At 42.0% G+C, this 12,829-nt stretch overlaps 1 protein-coding gene across 1 annotated transcript in view; it reads left to right on the top strand.

Moving 5' to 3' along the window:
• The window catches only part of LOC133570497 (uncharacterized), a 45,340-nt gene extending 38,403 nt beyond the window's left edge, over positions 1–6,937 (top strand). The window contains exon 4 of the mRNA XM_061923172.2: positions 6,930–6,937. Coding sequence (XP_061779156.2) covers positions 6,930–6,937 — 8 coding nt within the window. The remainder of the gene's footprint in view (positions 1–6,929) is intronic.
• Positions 6,938–12,829: the final 5,892 nt, after the last annotated feature.

Here is a 12,829-nt window from a genome sequence, read left to right as displayed (position 1 = left end):
ATGCTGGGTTCCATGAAAATGTCACGCACAAACCTGTGAAATTTCTCATTCATTCAAGTCACTGTATTCTCAGGGCTTTCAATGGATTGCAACTGTACTGTTTAGATTGACTGATAAGATGTTTAACCTCTCTTTTAGCAGGAATCATAGGTGTAATTCCCAAAGAGTTAGAGAAGACAGCTGCAGTCTGAATGAGTGTTGGCCTTGCTTTCAAATTAAGAACCAGTCAAATAGTCACCTGAAACCTAAATCATAGCAGAGGATGGTTTCAATCCATCGACCTCTGGGTTATGGGCCCAGCACGCTTCCGCTGCGCCACTCTGCTGTCTTAAACTACAAAGTGATTTGGGACCCATCTGACGTAGTGTTTCTTTCTGAGTCCTGGTTCAATTCACATTTAAAATGGCATTTTTTGAAGAAAACATTGCAGTAAACATCAAACTCTGTGGATCCATTGGGATTTTATTCAAAACGAATAGAATTTGGCTTGCATTCATGTGGTTTGAAAACAAACTGAGAAAGTGTTACAGAAAAAACATCAAGACACTGACGGGATTTGAGCCCAACATCTCCTATTTAACAAACAGGTACCTTGACTGACAGCTACAGTGCCTGGAACAGCATGGGATTTCAACACGATGTCTATAACCCTACACTGAATTAATGATAGCCAATTTGAGGCGATAGCATTGATTATCAGTACCGTATTTTCCGCACCATAAGCCGCCCCGTGTTATAAGCCGCGTATTTACTTATTTTTATTTTATTTTATTTTTTAAATTTTATTTTTTATTTTATTTTATTTTTTTATTTTTTATTTTTTTAATCTTATTATTTATTTGTGTGTGGCGTCGCGCGGGTCTCACTTCCTGTTGGATGGGGTCCGTGCCCGTGTGGCCCGACCTTGCGCTGTGGGGTCTCTGTTGGTGACTTGGTGTGGTGGCGGCGCAGCCCCCGTGTCTGGTCTGGATGCTGTGTCTCGGTTGTTTGGGCGGTGGTGTGTTTGTGCGGGTTTGGGTTGGGGTGGGGGGCCTTTTGGTTGGGTGGTGGTTGGTGTCTCTTGTTTGCGTGTTGGCGTTCGGGCTGACCGGCGGGCTGGCGCCGGCTGGTCTCCGTGGCCCTGGTGGCGTGTGGTTGCTGGTCGCAGTTTTTTTTTGATCGCTTTGATTTGATTGGCTGGTGCTGGCTGTCTGGGGTTATTGCGGCTGCTGTTTCTGCTGCCCTTTGTTTGTGGTGTGGGCGCCCGTGGCTGCTGGGTCTGGTGCAGGGGTGTGGCTGATGTTGTGACTGGTGGCAGCGCGCGCGCGTGATGGCTGTCGGGGCTGACGAACTGTGTATATGTATGTATATGTGTGTGTATGTATGTATGTTTATATATGTGTATGTGTACATATGTGTATGTATATGTATATATGTGTATGTGTGGGTATGTATACGTGTATGTGTGTATGTGTATGTATATATGTATGTATGTATGTATATTTCTGGGGGTACGCTCTGGGCCTGCCTGTCAGACGGGGGTCGACGCCTCAGGCTACTGCATCCGAACTGCGTGTCTGGAGCTCCTGGGTCCCGCTGTCCATCCCTTCCGGGTGCCCGTCTTGGTTGGGGCCTGTTGGGCCTAGTCCCTGCGTCTATTGTGGTAGCTTGGTGCTGCAAGGTATTCCGAGGTGCTGCGAGTCGGCCAGTTGCTGGGGTAGTGACCTTGTTTGTCAGCATGTCTGTGATCTTCTTTTAATTCTTTTTTTTTTTTAATTAATTAATTAATTAATTTATTTATTTATTTATTTTTTAATATATTTTATTAATATTATTTTTTTATTTTTCCCCTCCCTCAGGGGGGGGGGCTCGGCGGGGCGGTTGCTGGTTGTTCCATCTCCATCGTTGGGGTCCCTGCGGGTGGGGTGGGTGGTTCCCGTGGCCCTGTGCCTGGGTGGTCCTGCGGCGGCCGGTTTGGGTGGGGTGGCCGGGGGCTGGCCTCGCCGCGCTCTCCGGGGGTGGGGGGTGGGCTCGTGGGGGCCCGGTTGCCGGTGGGGCGGGGGCGGTCTTCCCGTCCGGTTGCGGGGAGTCTCTGGGTCCCTCGGGCGGGGCGTCTCGCCTTTCTGCCCGTGTGGGGTGTGGTCTCTCGCTGGCTTGGGGTCTGGCTGTCCCCTGCTTTTCTCGTGCCCTGTCCTCTGCCGGGTGCGTCTGTCTGCGGCCTGCTGCTGGCCCTTGTGGGCGGTACGGTGGGTCGGGCTCTGGGGTTCCTGTCGCTGGCCGGCTTGGCTGCGTGGGGGCGGTGGTCCCTGGTTCCCTGGGCACCACGCCTCCTGTTTGTGGGTTGGGCTCTCGGGGGTGATGGGGCCGTGCTCTGGCTCCCACGCACTCTGGGAGTCGAATGTATTGTACATGCAAATTCACATATGCTCACATACGTACATAGGTACCTACGCTCCCACATACATACACAAATACAGTACATATTTACCTACCTAATGTTCGTACATCCACACGCACATTCAATATACAAACATACACATACACATACTGTACATATACATTCACTGTACAAACACATATACACATTCTGTACATATACATTCATTGTTCACGTTTCATCAAACATATATTAAAGTTGTTGCCCTAGGGTAAACTGGGTGTAACACATGGCACACTGACAAAGCTTAACCTATTGTGACTATAACAATCTACAAGGTTAATGTAGGTTGCTTCTCTTTCTCCCCCTCCATTTTTCTGCATTCTTTCGTATCTCAAGTTATCATTACGTATATGTATTGTTGCATTTGAACAACTGTATTGTTGATAATAAAGGTAAATTATTGGTATTGTTCATTATCAATAGCGCTATTTCTATTGGTATTTGTATTGATCCATTTGTAGTGTAATAATGCTCATTGTCATTTCTGTATTATTTTTTATTTTTCGCTAACTGCTTATTTGCTATTACTTTTACCATCATATTTGTACATGTCATATTTGCTGATGTTGCTCTATTGTTGTTGTTGTTGTTGTTTGCTGTTGTTGTTTTTGTCTCTCTGTCTAATCCCCCTCTTGTCCCCACAATTTCCCCCTCTGTCTTCTTTTTTTTTCTCTTTCTATCCCCTCCTGCTCCGGCCCGGCTGCACTAAATGATAATATAAATACATTTAATAAAGTCAAATACAAATAAGGCAACAAGAGAAGTATCCTACACTTCTCTTTTGTAAAGTAAATCTGAACAGCCGACATGGGCATCTACATCAACTATATGATTTGCCTGAGAAGCTGGACAGGACATAAAAAAAATAAAAAATAAAAAAAAATAAAATAAAATAAAATAAAATAAAAAAAATAAAAAATAAATAAGCCGCGCCTTCAATGAACGGCATATTTCAAAACTTTGTCCACCTATAAGCCGCCCCGTGTTATAAGCCGCATCTAACTGCACTAAAGGGAATGTCAAAAAAACAGTCAGATAGGTCAGTCAAACTTTAATAATATATTAAAAACCAGCGTTCTAACAACTCTGTTCACTCCCAAAATGTACGGTAATGTGCAAAAGTGCAATCACAAACATAGTAAAATTCAAAATAGTGCAGAGCAATAACATCAATAACTTAATGTTGCTCGAACTTTAATGTCACAACACACAAAATAAACATAACGCTCACTTTCTGAAGTTATTCTTCATTCATAAATCCCTCGAATTCTTCTCCTTCGGTGTCCGAATTAAAAAGTTGGGCGAATACGGGATCCAAAATGGCCGGCTCCGTCTCGTCGAAGTCATTGCCTTCCGGAAAGCTCGGACCACAGTTGTGACCGAAATATCCGCCCAGGCATTTACGATCCACTGGCAGATGTTGGCGTATGTCGTCCGGCGCTGTCTCCCTGTCTTAGTGAAGGTGTGTTCGCCTTCGGTCATCCATTGTTCCCACGCCGTTCGCAGTCGTGCTTTAAATGCCCTGTTGACACCAATATCGAGCGGTTGGAGTTCTTTGGTTAATCCACCCGGAATGACGGCGAGTGTTGTATTTGTGTGCTTCACTTGTTTTTTGACACCATCTGTGATGTGGGCGCGCATGGAGTCATATATCAACATGGAACACACAAAGGAAATGAAACGTAATACCCGCGCGCTTCTTCTTCTACGGGGGCGGGTGGTTGCTTACCGTAGAAGAAGAAGCGCTTCCTCTTCTACGGGGGCGGGTGCTTACCTTGGCAGTTGCTTACCGTAGAAGAAGAAGCACTTCCTCTTCTACGGGGGAAAAAGATGGCGGCTGTTTACCGTAGTTGCGAGACCGAAACTTTATGAAAATAAATATTTATATTAATCCATATATAAGGCGCACCGGGTTATAAGCCGCACTGTCAGCTTTTGTGAAAATTTGTGGTTTTTAGGTGCGGCTTATAGTGCGGAAAATACGGTAATTTACATTAGTTTAAAAAAGCATGGCTTGAAAGTTATGTTGCAAACGTTTTAACTAGAAACTTTTTTGCAAATTTGAGAGAGAGAGAGAGAGATCAGAAGGCATAAGAAAAAATATCTACATTTGATTATTTACATTTGATTATTAAGAATGAAAGAGTTAAAGACTTGCTTCAACAACACTACTTTGCAACAAAGATATGCTATAAACAAAAAGCTGCTACATGCGTCTTGTCAGTTTATCTGCAGTGTTTACAATTAAAACTGACTTCTTTTCAATTTGGACTCAAAACTCACGTTTTCCAGTCTTCGTCAAAAGGCCACCCTTCAAAAGTTTGTAACCTATTCTCCCAAAAGTACATCGTAAATGTTTCACTTTCGTTAAAAAGCTCCATTTGGGCTTGATTTAAAAGCCGGATAAAAGTTGTAAAAATGGCAAAAAAAAAACATGCAAAGCGAATTGAAATATGACAGTTTTCTTGAAAATGTTTTGATTGGATAGTTTTCTTCTTCATGGTTGAGCTACACAAGTGCTGGTGCGGCCTACGCCACCTTGTGGTTGTCTTGCCCAACTGTTGAAGAAAAACATGTAAATACTACAACTAACATTTGATGCAATAAATCAAAGTCCCTTTATTTTGCATACTGAGAGACAATATCAATAATTGTATGATGGAAACTCCTCATGAACGCTACTTCCGCTTCCTAGTCTAGCAACACAACGCCATCAAGTGCTTGATTGGCGTCAACATTGAAGTAACAACAATACTATAGTTTAAGTATTTCAAACAATAAATCAAAGCAAAATTCACTTTCTTTAATCTACTAATATGAGTTGTAATGATCAGTTTATTCTCCAGAGGAGTCAATGTGTCAAGCATAATAACATCACATCCTGTATGCCATATCAAAATAAAGACAACACCACAGTAAGAGACAAAATAAAGACTTGATGACCGCTAAATGCAAACTGCTATTGGTCAGAATTTGAGGCGCGGGAAACAGTGGTGGTCTCTCTTCCACTGTAAATAAAGATGGAAGGAAGGAGTTTGCTTATTTCTCACAGTGGTGTATTGTGAAAGTGGGCTCCTTACTACGGAATCATGTCTTTCTCAGTACCGGAGACAACCAAGTGTATGTCTTTAACTCCCAGGACAGAAATCTGAAGGCCACTATTAGATGATACACACACCATTTGGCATTTGTTTCCGCATGTAGCGACAAACTGCTTCTCTCCGCCTCTTCCCTTTTCAAGGTTGGGAAAAGACTTTTCTTGCTTCATTTGTTTTGTGGTGGTAGAAGATGATGCCCTCTCAGTCTCTGCAGCTCATTGACAAGTCAGGTGGGAAGGCTTTTTGTCCAAAACAGTCCAAGATCCTTTACATGCTTTTTTTGTCACAACTGAAGCACGCCCAAATAGCCAGGACCAGGTCAAAGATTTTTTCTAAAAAGGGCCTTTTCTTTTCTCCCCCCCCCATTCCCGAGGCGGCGTTAGACGGTAAGGGGGAGAAACTTTTTTTTTTTTTTTTTTTTACCTCAGAAAAACACGAAAAAAGATTGTTATCATTACCGATTTTAACATGGAAGAAAAGCTGGACTCAAGTTGTGCACGAAAACTTTTTTTCTGTCACTGAGCGTAAAGTCGGCAAAGTTGTTGGAGGCCCCCCCCCCTACCACATTTTTCGAAAACTTTTCTTTTTTTTGGGGCGAGTGAAGTTTTGTACAAATATTAAAAAAGAAGAGGAAAGAATGGCGAAGGACAGTCGTAAGGGGGGACCCCGGACCAAAGAGGAAAGGGGACCGTCGCGGGGGGGCCAACTTTTCTCACATTTGTTTTTTTTTCCAAACTCCTTCCGTCAACCCCAACCCGGGATTGAACGGGCCGAAGGATACTTCCTGGTTTCAGCGAGAGGAAGCAAGTCGGCTGCAAAGAAAATGCAAATTAAAGCTTTTAAATTGAAAACCCCGTCGCCGAAATGTTTTTCCGGAAAAAGATAAAGGAAAGAAGAAAGCGTCCTTTTGCAATGAAGTTTAGGATGAAATAGGCTGGCATCATCATTACCACTTGTGGTCCCCTCCAAGGTTTCTTCCATTCCAAATATCCACCGCGCCCAGCAAAAGCCTTCCATCTTTTCAGGACCAAAGCCTTGAACACAACTCACATCTCTTTTTGTCATCTTACACACGTGACTTACACACAACATGTATCACGTGACTTACACACAACATGTATCACGTGACTTACACACAACATGTATCACGTGACTTACACACAACATGTATCACGTGACTTACACACAACATGTATCAGGTGACTTACACACAACATGTATCAGGTGACTTACACACAACATGTATCACGTGACTTACACACAACATGTATCAGGTGACTTACACACAATATTAGTATTTCCAACTAGGACTTTCCCTCATGTGTGTTGTGGCAAAATGTGAATGGCTGACAAAAATGTGTTTCCTTGGCGGAGGTCACTGAACCTCCATTTGTGTCTTGGTGTGTCCACAGTGGATTAGTAGGTGTGAGACAAACACTTTATCTTCCTGGTTGTTGTATCGCTACGTGTTTGACATTATTTAAGACTTTATGGTGCCTGGAAAAGGACAGTTTGCCTCTTCTGTGGTATTGATGAGATTTAAAGGAGTGTTGTTAGTCCCATGGTGATGTGATAAAACCTCTTTCTTGTTTGGAAGATACACACAATTGTAACTGTTACTTCTTCCTGCACATAATAAATATGTACAACGTGTTTGGATGTATTCATTTATGTAACATTGTCATTAAATGTAATATTGCCTGACAAAAAGTGATTCCACGTAATATTTTGATATTTATACATCGCATATTTGACTAGAATACCCTTATGAGCATTACATATATCAACATCAACTACCTACTGTACTGTTTACTTGTTGAATTACCCTTTTTGGAGCAAATATATACCCATATAGTTTATATGTCTATATATAATATAATATATATATATATTTTTTTTATATATACATATATATTATATGTTATATGTATTATATATTACTGTAACTTGTTCTTAAAAATAGTAGTTATTTTGTATGTCAAATTGAGTGTTTGTGTGTATATATGTATACTGTATATATGTATGTGTGTGTGTATATATTTATATATAAATATATATAAAAAAATTACACAAATATAACACGTTTTTCCTCTCAGCACCAGCAAATCAGCAATGCCATGACTTACATTGTGTTTCAGTGTCTCTTGAAGGATCATGCAAGTCATTGTAAACTGTTACAGGCGTATTAAATAATCATGTTACTATTAAATAAGTAACATAATAAAATGTGGGGATATAAAAGGCATCCGGTGCTATCAGACCGGGCGGAAGTGGAAATTGAGGTCACAAACCACCTAGGAGCACCTGTCAGACCCAGCGTTTTTTGCTACAGAGCCACTTCATGGAAGAATCCTCATTCTTTACCTTTTTTGTGGACTTTCCATTGGCCTGTGGAGAACCGGGACAACAGAGACTTTTTCCAGGAGGACTTTGAGTTGGATACGCAGACGCGGTACCGAGAGTACGTAGCTGCGGCTTCCAAACATGTCATCGCTTGCACGTACGTGCGTGCCGCTATGTGCATGTCACGTACGCAACTTTGGGGACTTTGGGGAAATATATGTGTTATATGAACTTTGGGGAGGTGAACGGTTCTTTGGGCTGTGAGATTGAGTGTTTTGTGCGGGTGTTTGAGATGTATTGGTGGGTTATATGGACGGGAGGGGGGAGGTGTTTGTTATGCGGGATTAATTTGTGGCATATTAAATATAAGCCTGGTTGTGTTGTGGCTAATAGTTATACATGTCTTGTGTTTATTTACTGTATTAATTATTTCCAGCTGAATATCAGGTCCCACCCGTGACTCCTTAATTTGCGTAGTGGCAGAGACACCAGGAGAACATGGGTGCGTTTGTTACAGCTGTTTAAGTGTTTTTAAATCCCTGCAGCTTCCATGACTGTTACACACTTGTGTTTACTGGCCTGATACTTATACCTGAACCTTTTATCACACACAGTGCAACTAAACGGTTTCTTTCCAGTGTGTGTTCTCATGTGTGTGGTCATGTTTTGCTTTCTGGAGAAACTCTTCTTACAAACAGAGCAAGTAAAAGGTTTCTCACCTGTGTGTGTTCTCATGTGTAATATCATGTCATACTTGGTGTTGAATCGTTTAGCACAAGCTGAGCAAGCAAAAGGTTTCTCTCCAGTGTGTGTTTTCATGTGTGTGGTCATGCATTCCTTTCTGGAGAAACTCTTCTTACAAACAGGGCAAGTAAACGGTTTCTCACCTGTGTGTGTTCTCATGTGTAATATCATGTCATTGTTAGTGTTAAATCTTTTAGCACAAGCTGAGCAAGCAAAAGGTTTCTCTCCAGTGTGTGTTCTCATGTGTGTGGTCATGTCACCCTTTCTGGAGAAACTCTTCTTACAAACAGAGCAAGTAAAAGGTTTCTCACGTGTGTGTGTTCTCATGTGCAATATAATTTCCTTCTTCGTGATGAATCTTTTAGCACAAGCTGAGCAAGCAAAAGGTTTCTCTCCAGTGTGTGTTCTCATGTGTGTGGTCATGCGTTCCTTTTTGGAGAAACTCTTCTTACAAACAGAGCAAGTAAAAGGTTTCTCACCTGTGTGTGTTCTCATGTGTGTGGTCATTGCATACTTAGTGTTGAATCTTTTAGCACAAGCTGAGCAGGCAAAAGGTTTCTCTCCAGTGTGTGTCCTCCTCATGTGTCTGGTCATGACACCCTTTCTGGAGAAACTCTTCTTACAAACAGAGCAAGTAAAAGGTTTCTCTCCAGTGTGTGTTCTCATGTGTCTTGTACAATCACTCTTCCGTCTAAATGATTTCCCACATTCAGAGCAGTCAAAGTGTTTGTTGTTAGTGTGATGTCTCGTATCACCTTTAGAGTCATTTTTACTCTCCAAAGGTTTTTGGATGTGGTCACTGTGATCAGAAGAGTGTGACATCATGTGGTCCATGTCTGACAGTGGAGCAAAGATGCTGTCTGGTTCTGACTTGATATCTTCACAATGCTCTCCATCAGCTTCTGTGATGTGTTGACTTACAAGCTCCGCCCCTCTGTTCTCCTCACTTTGACTGTGATGAAGCTGTAAGGACTGAGCTTCATCTTCATCATGAAGCTGCTCCTCCTTAATGTGGGAGGGGGCCTGTAGCTCCTTCTGTCCCACACTGGTGTGCCACTCCTCTTCATGACTCCCCGCTGACACCCGCTGGACGTCTGCAGAACAAATGAGGTGTTACTGTATTGAAGTTTGCAGTATTCAAACTATTGACATGTGAGCTAGGCCAAATAGACAGTGATGGGCAAGCTACCTGGACAATGTAGTAAGCTAAGCTACAAGTTACTCTCAATTAAATGGAGCTAAGCTATCCTCAGAGAATTGTAGCACGCTACACTACAAGCTACACTGCAAAAGTAGCTTGCCACATCAAAGCTACATTTAATATATATATTAGTATCTTAGTGACTTAGTGACTGTGTCACAAACCTGGAGGTAATGTTTGACTCAGATTTTAAGTTTGAAAAACAAATCAGCAGCGTCGTACAAAAAAGCTTTTATCAACTACGCCAAACAGCGAAAGTGAAACCGTTTCTGTCAGGACATGATCTTGAGAAATTAATCCACGCCTTTATCTTGACTGGTCTAGGCTACTGCAATACCCTGTATGTAGGCATTAGCCAGGACTCCCTCGCCCGCCTGCAGCTCGTGCAGAACTCTGCTGCTCGTCTGCTAACACAGACCCGCAGGTGTGAGCACATCACCCCTATATTAGCGTCCCTTCACTGGCTCCCTGTGCGTTACCCAATACATTTTAAACTCCTACTATTTGTTTTTAAATGTCTAAACAACCTCGTTCCAACATATCTCTCCGACCTCCTTCAGCCTTACTGCCCCACCCGATCCCTAAGATCAGCCGATCAGCTGCTGTTGACGGTCCCTGACACAAGGCTGAAGCTTAGAGGTGACAGAGCTTTCGCCGTTGCTGCTCCCAAGCTCTGGAACGACTTACCTCTGAGTGTTAGACAGGCCTCCTCTCTTCCTGTTTTTAAATCGCTCTTAAGAACATACTTTTATTCCATGGCTTTTAACACTGAGTGATCTCCATCCTGCTATGGCGTCCCACAATGCATATTTTCAAATATGTAAAAAAAAAAGAAAGAAAAAGAAAGTCCAATGCTCATTTGTTTTTGTTTTTTGTTTTCCATTGTTTTCATTTTGTTATAATGTCTGTTAAGGCTACAGCACTGAATACAGTACTATAGCACATGCATGTTGTATGCATGCATGTGTGATGCATCATGTTGGATGCATGCATGTGTGATGTATCATGTTGTATGCATGCATGTGTGATGTATCATGTTGTATGCTTGCATGTGTGATGTATCATGTTGTATGCATGCATGTGTGATGTATCATGTTGTATGCATGCATGTGTGATGTATCATGTTGTATGCTTGCATGTTCCAAATAAACTCAACTCAACTAACACTTGGTGGACATTCAAGCCACAAAATGCAAATGGAGTATTGTTGGTGTATTTTGGATGGTTATAGAGGACCTCCCATTGGCTCCATTGCAAGTGGACTTGTATTTATATTGTATTAGATGATATGTGGATGTTGTGCTTACTTGGACTGTGATGAAGCTGTGAGGACTCAGGTGCTTTGTCTTCATGCTCTTCAGTCTTCACAGAGACAACAGTCAGTGGAAACTTGCTGACATCATCCTCCTCCTGCCCTACAACACACTCTCCCTCCTCTTCCTCTTTAAAATAAGGGGGCTGTGGATCTTCCTTGTCCCCTTTAAAATGTGAGGGCTGTGGATCCTCTAAAGTGAAACTGTCCCCCTGTAGATGAGGGAGACATTCTTCTTGGTGTACAATCAGCTGATGGATGTCTACAGGACACAAACAAAACACATTTTAACTCCTACATGCTAAATATTAAATTGTACATGAAGTATAGGGCTATGGCTATTGAACATTTTATTAATCAAGTGTTCTACTGGAAATGTTTTCGATTAATCTGGATAAAACATAGTGTTGCTTGGTTAAAGGGGAACATTATCACAATTTCAGAAGGGTTAAAACCATTAAAAATCAGTTCCCAGTGGCTTATTTTATTTTTCGAAGTTTTTTTCTAAATTTTACCCATCACGCAATATCCCTAAAAAAAAGCTTCAAAGTGCCTGATTTTAACCATCGTTATATACACCCGTCCATTTTCCTGTGACGTCACATAGTGATGCCAATACAAACAAACATGGCGGATAGAACAGCAAGCTATAGCGACATTAGCTCGGATTCAGACTCGGATTTCAGCGGCTTAAGCGATTCAACAGATTACGCATGTATTGAAACGGATGGTTGTAGTGTGGAGGCAGGTAGCGAAAACAAAATTGAAGAAGAAACTGAAGCTATTGAGCCATATCGGTTTGAACCGTATGCAAGCGAAACCGAGGAAAACGACACGACAGCCAGCGACACGGGTGAAAGCGAGGACGAATTGGACGATCGCCTTCTAACCAACGATTGGTATGTGTTTGTTTGGCATTAAAGGAAACTAACAACTATGAACTAGGTTTACAGCATATGAAATACATTTGGCAACAACATGCACTTTGAGAGTGCAGACAGCCCAGTTTTCATCAATTAATATATTCTGTAGACATACCCTCATCCGCTCTCTTTTCTTGGGGGTCTGGCGGCAGATTTCTTTGACTTTATGGTTGGAAATGCATCTGCTTTGAGTGTCGCAGGATATCCACACATTCTTGCCATCTCTGTCGTAGCATAGCTTTCGTGGGTAAAGTGTGCGGAACAAACGTCCAATTTCTTGCCACTTTGGCATCTTTGGGCCACTGGTGCAACTTGAATCCGTCCCTGTTGGTGTTGTTACACCCTCCGACAACACACCGACGAGGCATGATGTCTCTAAGGTACAGAAAACAGTCGAAAAAACGGAAAATAACAGAGCTGATTTGACTTGGTGTTTGTAATGTGTTTGACAAAATGGCGGATTGCTTCCCGATGTGACATCACGCTGTGACGTCATTGCTTCGAGAGCGAATAACAGAAAGGCGTTTAATTCGCCAAAATTCACCCATTTAGAGTTTGGAAATCGGTTAAAAAAATATATGGTCTTTTTTCTGCAACATCAAGGTATATATTGACGCTTACATAGGTCTGGTGATAATGTTCCCCTTTAAAGACGAATTTAAGCGACTTTAAGACATTTCACTTAATAATGAACGGCCAATTGGTTTGAGATGGTATGAGATCAAGATGTCATCTTTAGATCAGGCTTTGTTTTTTCCACAATCACTGCCACATTAAAAAGTCAAAGTA

Source organism: Nerophis lumbriciformis, linkage group LG28 (assembly GCF_033978685.3).
Source record: "Nerophis lumbriciformis linkage group LG28, RoL_Nlum_v2.1, whole genome shotgun sequence".
In the NCBI taxonomy this organism is placed as follows: domain Eukaryota; kingdom Metazoa; phylum Chordata; class Actinopteri; order Syngnathiformes; family Syngnathidae; genus Nerophis; species Nerophis lumbriciformis.
This window is presented reverse-complemented; position numbering and strand designations above follow the sequence as displayed.